The sequence below is a fragment of the Tursiops truncatus genome, chromosome 6, assembly GCF_011762595.2.
Source record: "Tursiops truncatus isolate mTurTru1 chromosome 6, mTurTru1.mat.Y, whole genome shotgun sequence".
In the NCBI taxonomy this organism is placed as follows: domain Eukaryota; kingdom Metazoa; phylum Chordata; class Mammalia; order Artiodactyla; family Delphinidae; genus Tursiops; species Tursiops truncatus.
In genome coordinates, this window is record NC_047039.1 from 102,029,154 (window position 1) to 102,043,072 (window position 13,919).

Consider the following 13,919-nt stretch of genomic DNA (forward strand, 5'->3'; position numbering starts at 1 on the left):
TTGTGCCAGGAACAGGAGACAGTGATGAAGAGAAAGGACCCAGACCTTGCCCACATGGAGCTCACAGGAGAGCCAGGAAGCGGCACACCAAAGAACTATACATGAGTAAGTAAATAATTGCAAGTACCTTGGAAGAGAACTGCAGGGTTGAGGAGGGGCCCTGCTGTGTGGAGGGTCAGGAAAGCCTCACTAAGCAAGTATGTTTAAGTACTTAGGAGTTTGCTGAAGAGGAGCTGGTGGATTTCTCAGGGATCCAGGCTCGCTCACAAAGGCCTGCTTTGATGTTTGGAAGCTCAGCTGCATTGTGGGTTAATTAGGCCGCTGTGGCTGACCTATTTGAAACAGTGCTCAAGGAGAAGGCGATGTGAAGGCTCAGAGACGCTGGTGCCTCGGGGGTGCTGCAGTGGTCCTACCCACCCTGCTTTCAGCAAGAAGGTGACAGGAGGCACTTCAGGCCTGCTCTAGAGGGGCCCTTCATCCCTCGCTGGCAGAGAGTTTGGGCATATTGGACACACTGGTTGTTTTTGCCAAGGGAGTGCCTACAATGTGAGTTTTGACATTAACAAAAATAAATCCTTAGTTCCTGGAAGTGGAAAATCTTAGTTTAACTTAGGAGGCACACTGCAGGGCCTTGTGTAGTTTCACCTAACTGGTAAGGGGCAGATTTTTCAAAAAGGGAATGCATTTTAGTCACTATTACCGTTTCACCCAGAGTTTATGTTTCCTTGTAATATTTCAGTGGGCTGGTTAAACTAAATCTAAGAAACTCCACCTGCATCCTGACTTGGTCTTAGGAAATTAAACCCGACGAGCAATAGGATGGGGCAGAGTGGTGGAAGAGGGATGTATTTAGACTGTGAGTGAGCCTTGGGGTTTGGTCTCCCACTCTGCCCCTTACTAGGCTGGGAAAATTGCTTCACTTTTCTGAGCCTCAAAGTCCTCATCTGTAAATGGGGATAATAATAATTTCTGTACCTCGTGAGATTCTGGATACATTAAATGGGAATGTATGTGAGAATTCTTCCATAGGATCTCAAGTGCTGCAAAATGTCACTTAAAAGTGAGCCTTCTGTTAGAAATCCTCATTTATAACCCCCCAGTGGAGGCTCAGAGACCTGGTTAGGGCTCCTGATTCCCACTAGATTTCTCTTCATTAGGTTGCTTGCCTTCCAGGAGAACAAGTTCCAGGGGAAATGAGTATGTGCTGGGTGGGTGGGGAGGGGAGTAGAGGGGTCCCCATGAGGGTAAGGAGAGGGCAACAGGAGGGGAGGGGGCAACGGCAAGTCTCCTACCTTCTCAGGTTGCTGAGGGCTCTGAGGTGAGGCCTTCTCAGATCTCCCGGGCTGCTTTCTCTACCTCTCTCAATTTGCCTGTCTTTGTGTGGTTGAAGCTGACCTAGCATAAAATAACACGCTTTTTCGCACATTTTGAAAGCAAAGGCAGGCTTTAATGATCAGTCTTCTGTTCCTTGGTATTTTCTTTCAAGCAAAGGCCATGTTTTTGTAAGATACTACATTTCAATGGGGCTATTCTTTCATCCCCAGCAAACATTCCTGAGTGGTAGGTTTTAGGAGGGTTCCAATTTATTGCTTCTGGTGTCCAATAACCTTGGAATGAGTGTCTGTCTCCATGCCCCCCAAGGACATGTTATTTCAGAGAGTTACTGCTCTTAAAATCGTTCTCTAATAAAAGCAAGTGTCCCTAATTCTAAGTAGAGTGAGCTCTCCAAATAAGACCAGCTGTGAACGCTCGAAAAAAAAAAAAAGGAAGAAACTTCAACAGGAGTCTATAGTGAAAATTGGATGCATCTGACCTTCTTTAGGCATTTTCACAGCCATTTAAAAAGATGTCTTCAGTAAACTCATCTAGATTCGCTAAAAATGCTTGGCAAGATGGACACCCGGTGTCTGTGGGCCAATATTCAATCCAGGTCAAGGAATCTAACGGGTAGATGTACCTGCCAAGAAATAATGCAAACAAAGCATTTGTGATGATGGCCACAGAGAGAGAAGAGCTGAATTCAGCTGAGGCCAGGCTGCTCAGGTGCCCAGGGATCAGGTTGCCGGCCAAACACTTCTGGACCCGTCTCTCCCCAGGAAGGTCCACAAAACCCTGGGGATCATAAGCTGCTTGGGGCTCCCATGGTTAAAGGCAGGAACAGCATCTGTTTCAATGTCTATTTTTAAAAAACAGATAATAAAACGTGTATCCAAACACTGTCCTCTTTAAAACACAACAGCCTGAGAACTTACTGAGGGAACACATGTGGTAAAGGGGGGTCAATGAGCACCCCCAGATTCACTGTCAGACCTGAGCACTCAATTGGTTTATCCTCAGTGCGTCCTTAGCCACCCTGGTGGTTTTGAGGAGCTCTTTGTTTTAAACTCATATTATTTCATTTATGCTCCTAATGGTTTGCGTATTAACAGCAGGGCACGTAAGAACACGCAGTGTGTTTAAGAATAAATTGCACTCTGTTTTGGAGGGAAGATCAGAGACTCCAAAATATTGGTGACTTACTTGAAATGGAAATTGTATTTTATCTGCAGGGCCTCTTTACCCATAATTAAGTACTGTTTTCCTTCTTCCAGGTCAGCGTTAACACAGGTTGTCTTTTTAATGAAGGTGATTTCAGAGTCTTTCTCAGCAGCAGCTTCTCCTGAGAGACACACAAATAAGGTTATCACATTCTTGTCACAATGTCAAAATTATTAACTCTTTCGAGAATTCCAGTTCCTCACGGCTATTTATTATTCAGTGTAAATTTCTATTGACAGGCTAATGGCTATAGGCAATGTCCATGTGGTTAACACTTCGGACTCTGCAATATTATGACATAGTGTGAGTGTGTTTTGTGTTTGGTAATTGCAATCATTGTTGCTTTTGTTGTGGTCATCCATTTACAATGCTTGGTGTCAGTTTATTTATCTCTTGTAAAAATAAAATACAGTGTGTGTGTGTGTGAAAAAAAAAAAAGACTTCAGACTCTGGGATTAGGCTCCCCAGGCTAAACCCCAGCTCTTCCACTTCCTGGCTGTGTGACCCCAGACAAATGAAGCTCAGACCCCTCATCCAAAAAATGGGCATCACAGTAAAACCTACCCTGCAGAACTGTTGTGAGATTAAATGGGTTACTATATGAAAAGTGCTTAGAACACAGTAAGCAATATATAAGCGCTTTTCATTATTACTCTTGTAGAACCAGGAATTAAAAGAACCTCTTTAGAGTTGAACAATATTAATCTCCATATGTTACACAGGAAAATAAAAAAGGATTTGGTAGCTGGCAATGGGCAACTTCGTAGAAAAGTGCAAGACATGAGAAAGACTAGAAAATTTTAAGGAGGATAACTTTAGGATTCCCACAGAACTAGTACGTAGCCAAGAAGTTGGCTCCCTGCCTGGAATGCATTCCTCTTCATGTTGGCCTGTTGAATGTCTACCCATCTTTAAACGCATCTTCAGTTCTCACAGTATCCAGTAAACATTCCCTGATGCTCTTTGTCAAAAGTATCTGTCTTCCCCTTACTCCATTATACTTGAATTTCTATCATAATGTTTCACTCCACATGCCTGATTCCTCTGCTAGGCTGGAAACTTTTTGAGTCCAGGACAGGGAATTCATTGCTATAAATTCAGGACTGATATCCAGTTATTAAACTCTGGCAGAGTCATACTAATTATTAAATCCTCGGGCTTCCCTGGTGGCGCAGTGGTTAAGAATCTGCCTGCCAATGCAGGGGACACGGGTTTGAGCCCTGGTCCGGGAAGATCCCACACGCCACAGAGCAACTAAGCCCGTGCACCACAACTACTGAGCCTGCGTGCCACAACTACTGAAGCCCGTGCACCTAGAGCCCATGCTCCACAACAAGAGAAGCCACCGCATTGAGAAGCCCGTGTACCGCAATGAAGAGTAGCCCCACGCGCCGCAACTAGAGAAAGCCCACGTGTAGCAATGAAGACCCAATGCAGCCAAAAATAAATAAAGAAAAACATTTTTTAAAATCCTGAAAAAATTCTGAACCTGTTGCTAAATAGCATATAATAGTAATGCATAAATGGTAAACTTTAATTAGTACTATAAATTCTAGTGTACTCATGTTAGTTCAAGCTAATGTTCTTAGGCTCTCCCGGTGACCATTATTACATGACTTCCTGTTGCAGCAACATCTAAACACCCTTCCCAGTACGATTTGCCAAGTCAGCCCCTGTCATGGTAAGCAGTGTGGCTGCAGGGGGGCTTATTATTTTTTAAAACCTTTTGTTATGGGAAACTTCAAGCATATTCAGAAGGGAGAATAATTAATCAACCTCAGTTTCAACAATCACTCATCTTTCTTTCATTTATACCCTCACCTACTCTATGCATCCTGTGCTTTAGGAGAAACACTAATCATAGGATAATAACATCATTATCCTTGAACCACATAGTTGCCCTTGATTCTAAGTAGTTTAGTTTTTATTTTGGTTTATTGTTAGTGAGCAGCAATTCTTTTGTAAATGGTAAGTGTGTGGTGTTTTAATATTTATATGAATTCAAAATCTATATATATTAAAAACTAACACCCAGAATGACTAGATAACAAAGTATGCAAAATTTTCTTAACATTTACTTTTAACTATCATAAATATGAATCTTCTGAATTGACAGGAGAACAAAGAAGAAATGATATCAGTAAAGAACTGCAGGGATTTCCCTGGTGGCGCAGTGGTTAAGAATCTGCCTGCCAATGCAGGGGACATGGGTTCGAGCCCTGGTCCGGTAAGAGCCCACATGCTGCGGAGCGGCTAGGCCGGTGTGCCACAACTACTGAAGCCCGCATGCCTAGAGTCCGTGCTCCACAGCAAGAGAGGCCACTGCAATGAGAAGCCTGCGCACCACGGCGAGGAGTGGGCCCCGCTTGCCATAACTAGAGAAAGCCCTCATGCAGCAACGAAGACCCAAGGCAGCCAGAAATAAATTTATAAAAAAAGAGAACTGCAGGGACTTCCCTGGTGGCGCAGTGGTTAAGAATTCACCTGCCAGTGCAGGGGACACGGGTTCAAATCCTGGTCCAGGAAGATCTCACATGCCACAGAGCAAGTAAGCCCGTGCGCCACAACTACTGAGCCTGCGCTCTAGAGCCTGTGAGTCACAACTACTGAGCCTGTGTGCTGCAACTACTGAAGACATCGCTCCTCGAGCCCATGGTCTGCAAGAAGAGAAGCCACAGCAATGAGAAGCCAGCGCAACTCAATGAAGAGTAGCCCCCGCTCACCACAACTAGAGAAAGCCTGCACGCAGCAATGAAGACCCAATGCAGCCAAAAAAATTTTTAAAAAACAAACAAAACTGCAGCTTGGGAATCATCTGATGCTGCAGAAAATTCAGAACAGTCTGGAACGTCTTTTGATAGTAGGCAAGAATTGATACAAAATAAGTAATTTGTATTTCTGGAATGAAAAGCACTTGATTATTTCAGTAAAAATAGGAATGGCTTATTATTGCTTATGATGCGAACGTTGTATGCAAAAAGTGCTTGAAAATTGGGTTGTGAAAAGATCAAAGTACTAAACGCTTACCTATTTTGTCAGAATGGCAATCGTGTTTCAAATAAGGAATACTTGTGATCATCAATGAGAAAAAAATAACATCACAAATCAACTTCATACAGTAAAACACTTGAAATAATAAAAATCAGAAAAAATGTTGTCAGAGTATTGATAAAGCAAAGAAAAATTTGGAAACTACTAGAATTTTAAACTCTAGTGTATGGTTAAAAATAATCAAACAGGGCTTCCCTGGTGGCGCAGTGGTTGAGAGTCCACCTGCCGATGCAGGGGACACGGGTTCATGCCCCAGTCCGGGAAGATCCCACATGCCGCGGAGCGGCTGGGCCCGTGAGCCATGGCTGATGAGCCTGTGCGTCTGGAGCCTGTGTTCCACAACGGGAGAGACCACAACAGTGAGAGGCCCGCGTACAGCAAAAAAAAAAAAAACAAAAAAAAACAAAACAAAAACAACAACAACAACAAAAAAATCAAACATTTTCAGAGTTGAAATACTTGATAACATTTCAAAAAAAACAATGTAAACATATTGCCACAATTTAGATTTATGGTCCTACTTATTGCAAAATTTATATCTACTGAAATGAGAACACAGCTTTTTGAAAAATATAAATAAGGTAATAAAATAAAATTTCAATCATTGAGAAAATCAACTATTTAATATAACATGTGTTTTAAATAACTTAAAATGAAAAATTAGAGACTTTGAAGATGGCTTAATGGGTTTTGTTGAACTCAAGGTACTGGAAGGAACAACGGGACAGCATATCAAACTGTTTGAGAAAAAAGGTGTCAATGAGAAATATTTACATGAACACCTTATTGGTGCAAATGTAATGCCAGGGAGAAGTCTGGGGCTTCAGTAAAAATCCTGAAATTTCCAGCTGTTTCAGTTTGACTGAATCACCTATCAAGTGTCTCTGGATAATGCAATCAAAGACAAAAATCACTTTAGATATTGTTTTCATATATTTGATATTCACTACCACATAGCTAATATACACTAGACAGAATTAAGTAATAGTGTGAAGACCTCAAACAATTGCATTAATAAAAATTGGAAAAATATTGGGATTTTGACAGGCAGCCAGTAGTGCTAGAACTCCAAAGGCAGTTTATAAATCATATCAAGTCTGATAGATTCACTTTGACAGATATAGGAGTAAACATTTAGAAAGTGAATATATATGTGCTTTAGTGATTTGCCTATGATATTCTAGCAATTATGTCAATACTATATGTATTCAAGAAAAAAATGTTTCAGCTTTAATAAGCTGACAGATTAATGAATGAATGATAAAACTGATCGTAGAAAAATAAGTAAAGGAAATATGAAAATGAAGCAAGAGCTGTTACAAAATGAAGAATGACATGTCGTTTGATATAAAACAAAATAAAATATCAATTTAAGAGAAAAACTAATTGTATGAAAGTGTTTTTGTTTTTAGTGACAAGAGCAAAAAATATAATGAACTTTTAAGTTTTGTAAAACCTGTGAATTCTGAAACTTTGTCAATGATGTTTGTAAAACTGAGGGTTGACGGGGAATAAAAATTAAGAAAATTAGGAAAATTAAATATGACATTTCAGTAACTGTTTTTATAATTTAGCTGATAATAGAGATATATTAAATACATGAAAATGTTAGATGGTATCATAAGGACTAGAAACATTTGAATGTAATTACTGCTAGTTCAGCAGCAACTGAGAAAGTGTTCAGTACCATGCACGATACTGCTGCTATTAGGAGAAATTACTTATTGAGGCTATAGGTCATGTAATGACTATCAGTAGACATGCAATTGGAAAAATTTGATGTGGTTCCTTGTTGTCAAATCAAAGCACAAACAGGGTCCCCTATCCAAGTGAGTGAGTCAAGCAAAATAACACTGACAGTTTCTTTAAAAAAAAAAAAAAACTTATTTGGGATTAAACATGATTTAATGAATCATTTGTGTTACTATTTATATCATTACAAGCAGTTTCACAATATTTGTAGCTCAGTTTACTTAAAGAATAAAAGGGAACATATTTTAAAGTGTTTTATGTGTTATTTTACATATGAATTTATTTTTTGTATTGGTTACTAAAGCTCACTTATCCTATCAAAACTCACATGGCATCTGAGCCATTTTGCACTTCATAGATGCTCCTAACTGGTTTCCCTGTTTCAACTCTTGTGCCCTCCAATAGAAACCAGGATGATTTTTAAAACCATACATCATAAAATGTTTCTTGCCTACCTAAAACCGTTTATTAGCTTCCCTTTGAACTTCTAGAATAAAATCCAAATTTCTCACCATGCCTTATAAACCCCTGTATGACCCAGCTCCTGCCCATCTGGTTCCCTCTACTCTGCCCTTTAAGAATGGCTAACTCCTAATATCATCTCCTAAAAGACGCCATCTGCTATCACTCCAAAGGAGTTTCCCCCATTAATTCCACATCTGTTTCAACTATAATACTTATGATTTATAATTGTTTATTTATCCATCTCCTTTTTTAAAAAACGTGTCTCCTCAAATAGAATATAAATTTTATGAAGGCAGGACCTATGGCTGTGTTATTCACATTGTATCCTCTGTGTCTAATATAATGCCTGCCACATAGTAAGGACTAAGTATTTGTTGAATGAAAGAATGAATGAATGAATTCTTACCAGCTTTGTAGATATCCAGGAGGGTTGAGGTATACTTGACAAAAGCATTTTCTTCAGTGATGGCTATGATCTTAACTTTATAAGCTGGTTAAAAAAAACACACACATACACAATAATTCATGCTTATTACCACTACTGCTGTGTCCAATAGAAGCCAGAGTCCATCAAACATATGAGAAATGAAGCATGGCAAGCTCTTATGGGCACCCTGCAGTAAATCTCATTTCTTCCAAGAAGCCTTCCCAAATACTCCCAGTGTGATTCTACTGGTCATGACTGTAATGACTCATTCTACTTAAAATCACTATCTCTGATCACTGTTATAGAACAGGCTGGTTAGGATAAGAGCAATATTAAATTAAAAGACAGAAGCACACAAAATCAAACAAAACAAGCCTTAGAAAGATGTAAAGTTCAGATTCTGATCTTTGAGATGAATGGAGTCATGCCTACGGGGCACTTCAAAGAGCCCCTTCCTTCTCTATCACTAGGGCCTGCCACGTGAGACTCTCTGGTCCCTTGCCTCCATTCTTCAGATACCTCCACTGGCTTTGATCTTTGGTTTTTGATAGGACTCCATTTTCCAACCCGTCTTTGCTTGTATCGGCAACTGTCTGACATGAAACATTCTCAATCCTGTTTTCTCTTCATTCAGGCATCAATGTTTAACCTATGGTGTGTTTGACCTCAGCTCTGAAATGACCAGCTTGAAGGGACCCATCTCTTCTATATGGCCTGAGAAAAAAAATCCTCTTATTTTTGCTTTCGATGGGGTTGAAGTGAATGACCTAAAAGCTTTTGTCTATTTTTGAGATCCTAGCTAGTTAGCAAGACGTATAGATGAATGAATGAACTCATTGTGGCAGAACTAAAGGCTGTGTAAATTAGTAGCTTAAAGACTGTCCTGAATTTCAGATTCTTAAGTACTTATGGTGGATATGGGCAATGTACCTACTGTGGCCATAGATGGATAGAGGGAATTATTTAATTTTGTTTCTATTCTATTATTCCAGCATTAACCTGTAGCTCCAAAAAAGACAGCTAAGTTTTTTCTTGAATGTAATGAACTAAATCCAGATTGCATTTACTCTGTGTTAAAATAGATTTCTTATATTTAAGAGTTAAAATAGTTCTATTATGGAGGGAAGAAATAACTTGGTTCTTCTAAATTTTAGAAAAAAATTGTTAAAACAATATAGTATTCTCTTCAATGTATTTTAAAAGTGGCAGTGGGTCTTGGCTGAGTTAGGCAACTTTTTAGCATTTTTTAAAAACTCAAGATATGAATTTGAAGGAAAGACCATGAGCCATACAAAATTCATTCTTATGGCTGTATTTCCATTTAGAGAATTCAGCGTGATATCACGGAAATAATATTGGAGACCAGGATGCATCCTAGTTCTATTACTTACTTCTGGCATGACTTTGAGCAAATTATTTAGTCTCCCAGACTCTCACTTTCTTCATTGGTAAAATAAGGATAATTCTCTGTTACCTCCAAGGGGGCTTATGGGACACCAGTGTGAAACCGTATATGAAAGCAGTTGGTAAACACAAAATGCTACACGAACAGCACTGTTCTTATTTTTTATTTATAAATAACCCCCTACCAATTTTCAAGAAAAGATTTGAAATAGTGTATAATCTGTGTGCTCTCTCTCTCTCTTTCTCTATTAAAAAAGCCAGAAATAAACATTAGGAATTATGGACAGAAAATAAAGGATCTAATTCTATGAGGAATTTGAGACAAGACTACAACTGTACTTGGGCATTTGATTTAGCTCTGAGGTCTGGACAACAAGAAGGAGATGCTCCTTTTGAAATGGAGAGAGTCTCAAACATGGATTGTGACTGTGGATATATTAAAAATTATTTAGTACTGATATTTTTACCTTGTCTTTGGAGGGATTTGGAAAGTACCCAGACCCCTAAACCGTCTTTGTCTCTGTTTCTGCTCGATTGACTGGAAGAATGCAGTAGTGAAATCTTATACCTCTGTGGCTTCTCAAATATTCTCTTTGAATATGTTTTAGCACCTTTAATTCAATGGAGTCTGTGGAATAAAGTGTCTTGGCTGCGTGTGCACCTCACTCCTATCATTTTTAATGAAAATCCTATTTCTTTGCTGAAGGATAAATAACTTTTCATGTTAATGCTGAAAATTGATGGCATTTTCCTTCAAGGGAACATGTGGAATGTTGTATCTATATAATCACTGTGTAAAGTTGTAGATCTTCCTAACTGATCATGTTTTCATAAAATGTCATGTTTAATGGAACTATACATTGAACTTTTGAACTTACCATATGCAATCTCTGGTTTACATGCTGTTTCTTTTCTAGTAGCTGCAGAGATTGTCAGATCCAGTTCTGTCTGCATTTGTCCACAGTCAGCTGGATTTTGTGAAAAACAGTACAAGTTAGGTTAATGTAAGGAACAGGCAGCTTTGGGAGTAAACATAGTTCTTTCTCATCAGCCCTGAGACAATCTAAAATAATCTTACAATTACCAGATTCCTAAGACCTGTCCATTTTCTCCTCTTCCATAAAGTAAAACAGTATGTAAAGCAAAAACAAAACAAAACAAACAAAAACAAAATCTTGAACAAGAGACTTATTCTTAGAATGGGTAGTCACTCCACATTCAGCTCTTTAGAAATATATATGCTTCATTGAAGAAAGGAGGAAATTTTTCCATTTTGAGTATAATCAAAAATCCCTTGAAGGAACCAAATTGATGAGTTGACTGATTTACAGCTCTAAGACGGAGCAATAAGTACCTAAGAAATGTATAGATTTTAAGGATTTTGAAAAACAAAATAAAACCAAAAAGAACCCAGACCCTCATGGAGTCCATTGCTGATTATTGGTGAGTTCTGGGTCTTTTCCTTGGCCAACAAGAAGTAAAACTGCCTTGATAGATGAAAGACTGAATGGAGAATGTCACTATCTGGGAAGGACAAGGGGAAAGAAAGAGGAGCTAGTGGCTCAGTCTGGAGTCTCTGTTCTCTTAGGCTGTGGTCCTATTACACTAAAATGACCAGGTGAAAAGTAACAATTTCGCATCATGTTATCCTTCGGATATCCAACAACCATCTGGATGGTATTTCTCTGCCTCTGTACAGTAGGAACTATCGGGTTGTCCCAGAGCTGTCGAAAAGTAGCTTTACAGTGCTCAAGGAATGAGCTTTCAATCAGATGAGATTACATTTCTACTTCTGAGAAACGACAGTTTGTCAAACAGCTCCCCCAAGATTAGTCCCAGATTATGAGTGGCTGCTTTAAACAAGCACGCAGCCTAAACACATTAAACAAAGTTTACCTTCGACACATTTGCACATTACTCCTTCACAGACTTTCTGAAGTTTGGTATGGGACATGCTATAAAACATGGTACACTGTTTATCTGCAGCAATGAAAGTGCAATTAGAAGAGGTGGCTTGATGAACGCACAACAATTTACCCCATCAATGAGTCCCTCCCATGGGGCCTTGGAGATCACCTATTCCAAACCCTCTTTTTGCAGCTGAGGCCCAAGGAAGTTAAATTATGAATTGTCTGTCCTAACATGGGTCCCTCTACCCACAAAATATTCTCCCTTTCTGTACTTGAAATTTTACTCTTCAATATTCATTTCTTAGAATGAAAATATTTGGTGCTTCAGTGAATGAGAGGAAAAAAATTATGTTACCTGAGAGTCTATTGAAAGAATTGTAATTGGTAATTATTTATGCTGGAGAAGAAAAGAAACTATATATTTACATAGTTTTGGGGTTTTTTTCTGTCACTCAAGGAGAAGAGAGGCTAACTATGTTCTATATGATTTCAGAAGTAAAACTAGATTGAATGGGTCTCAGAGTTTGGTTCACTTTAAGAATTTTGTAACAAGTAGAACTGTCCAAATTGAAGTCTTCTGTCTTGTGAACCAAAGTGCTCTCCAATCACTTAATATTCTCAGAAGTGGCTGAATGATCAAACGTGGGGGTCATTCATTTGACATTTATCAATACACATTATGTACCTGACACTGTGCTAGAGATTAGGGGCACAAGGATGAAAACATTCTGTCTGGGGTTGTGGAGAAACCAATAATAATAATGCAATGTGGCAACTGCTATAATAGAGCTCTCTGCAAAATGTGATGAGATTATAGGTGGAGGAGAAGTTGATTCTGGGAGGATTAAAGAAATAGTTGGGCGAGTGGGCATCTCTAAAAAGGAGAGATGCAATGAATAGTAAAACTGAACACCAAAGATAAACTTAAGGCAAAGAATTTAAGTTGGGAGCAGTCTAATCCAGTTATTCTAAACATGAAGAAACTGAGGACCAGAGAGGTGAGATGATTTGTTCAATGTCACACAGAAGTTGTTTGTCCAAGTTGGGAATGTTTGTGAGGAATGAGCCCTGGGAGAGGCGATACATAAAATCTGTAGGCCTCTAGTGCATTTCTACATAATGAATACAAAGCAGTCCTCTGAAGAAACTTTAGAGTAGAGTTGATTACCTGGTCTGTGGTACTCATACACTGTGAAAGTAGTAGGACTCAGAAACCCAACTTGAAAAAGTTCAACTATCCGGAATCGAACACAAAGGAACTCATTGGAAGGAATCTGTTTGACAAATTCAAGGTTTAAGAAAATTATGGGAGAGGAGAGACCCATAATATTTTAGGCTGCAAATTTTGAATAGTAATAATAAATGAAGAATGGTGAGAGGTGGAACTTACCGAATTCAGTTGCAGAATAACATGTCCATCTTTGATTTCATAATCAGTTAATAGTTGATCCACCCCTTCCACAAGCTAAGGGAACAAAGAGGAAAGCTCAAATTTAATTTCATGGACTTTTTGTTTAAATGCATTCACCCACTGATGGAATGTTAGGTCATGGGGATGTAATCCACTATTTAAAGACATTGAAGAGCAGCTCCTCCTCTTGAAAAAGTCTGAACACGTCATCGTATGCACTCACATTTTTCAGACCATGCAAGTATATGTCCCTATTTCACTTTGAAAAATAAAAACTTAGGTAGATTGTTGGTTTGAAAAGAATATTCTGGCTGATTCTATGAAAGTGTCTATTAGAAGGAATGGAAATAGCTTTGTTTGTAAAATAATGCAATAAACAAAAGCAGGTATCCATAACAACATTTAAAAGAAAACATTTACAGCTTTTAAGTCTTCTGGGTTTGCATTGACTCCAGTAGGCAAAGAGATATCCATCACTGCATGGGAGGACCCAGATGATGATTCTTCACTGCTGAGCTTGTAGCTAAAATAAATTAGAGATTAGGAAATGAAATAAATAAATAAATAAATAAGATTCTTTAAGAAAAGCCCCTGTTCCTTGGTAGGCTTTAACTTTCTAATGTGAGTCTCCAGTTATTTGCTTCTTTACAATATATGTGTTGCAATCTCTGAATTTTAGAGATGCAAGAGATTTCTTAGTCATCTATTCCAACTCTTTACTCACTTGACCGGTTATCTCAATGGACCTCCATTCTGGGGTTGGAAGAGATCATAAAAGCCATTCAGTCCGAGCTCCTAATTAGCTAGTTGAGGAAACTGAGGATGAGATAAGGTACTTGTTCAAGCTCACATGACTATCTCACCTCAGAGCTGCATAAGTCTCTTGATTCTCATCCTAGTTCTTTTTCTAACGGAGAATATTCAAAGAAGAAAATTAATTGTATATTGGAAAGAAACTCAA

At 38.8% G+C, this 13,919-nt stretch overlaps 1 protein-coding gene across 1 annotated transcript in view; it reads right to left on the reverse strand.

The window, feature by feature from the left end:
- Positions 1-1,348: 1,348 nt before the first annotated feature.
- Positions 1,349-13,919, reverse strand: part of C5 (complement C5) — a 90,942-nt gene continuing 78,371 nt past the window's right edge. The window contains exons 36-43 of the mRNA XM_019946474.3: positions 13,379-13,481; positions 12,938-13,012; positions 12,716-12,821; positions 11,534-11,617; positions 10,516-10,605; positions 8,213-8,296; positions 2,521-2,659; positions 1,349-1,957 (exon numbers count right to left, since the gene is read on the reverse strand). Of these exons, the coding sequence (XP_019802033.1) occupies positions 1,819-1,957; positions 2,521-2,659; positions 8,213-8,296; positions 10,516-10,605; positions 11,534-11,617; positions 12,716-12,821; positions 12,938-13,012; positions 13,379-13,481 (820 nt within the window). The 3' untranslated portion in view covers positions 1,349-1,818. The remainder of the gene's footprint in view (positions 1,958-2,520; positions 2,660-8,212; positions 8,297-10,515; positions 10,606-11,533; positions 11,618-12,715; positions 12,822-12,937; positions 13,013-13,378; positions 13,482-13,919) is intronic.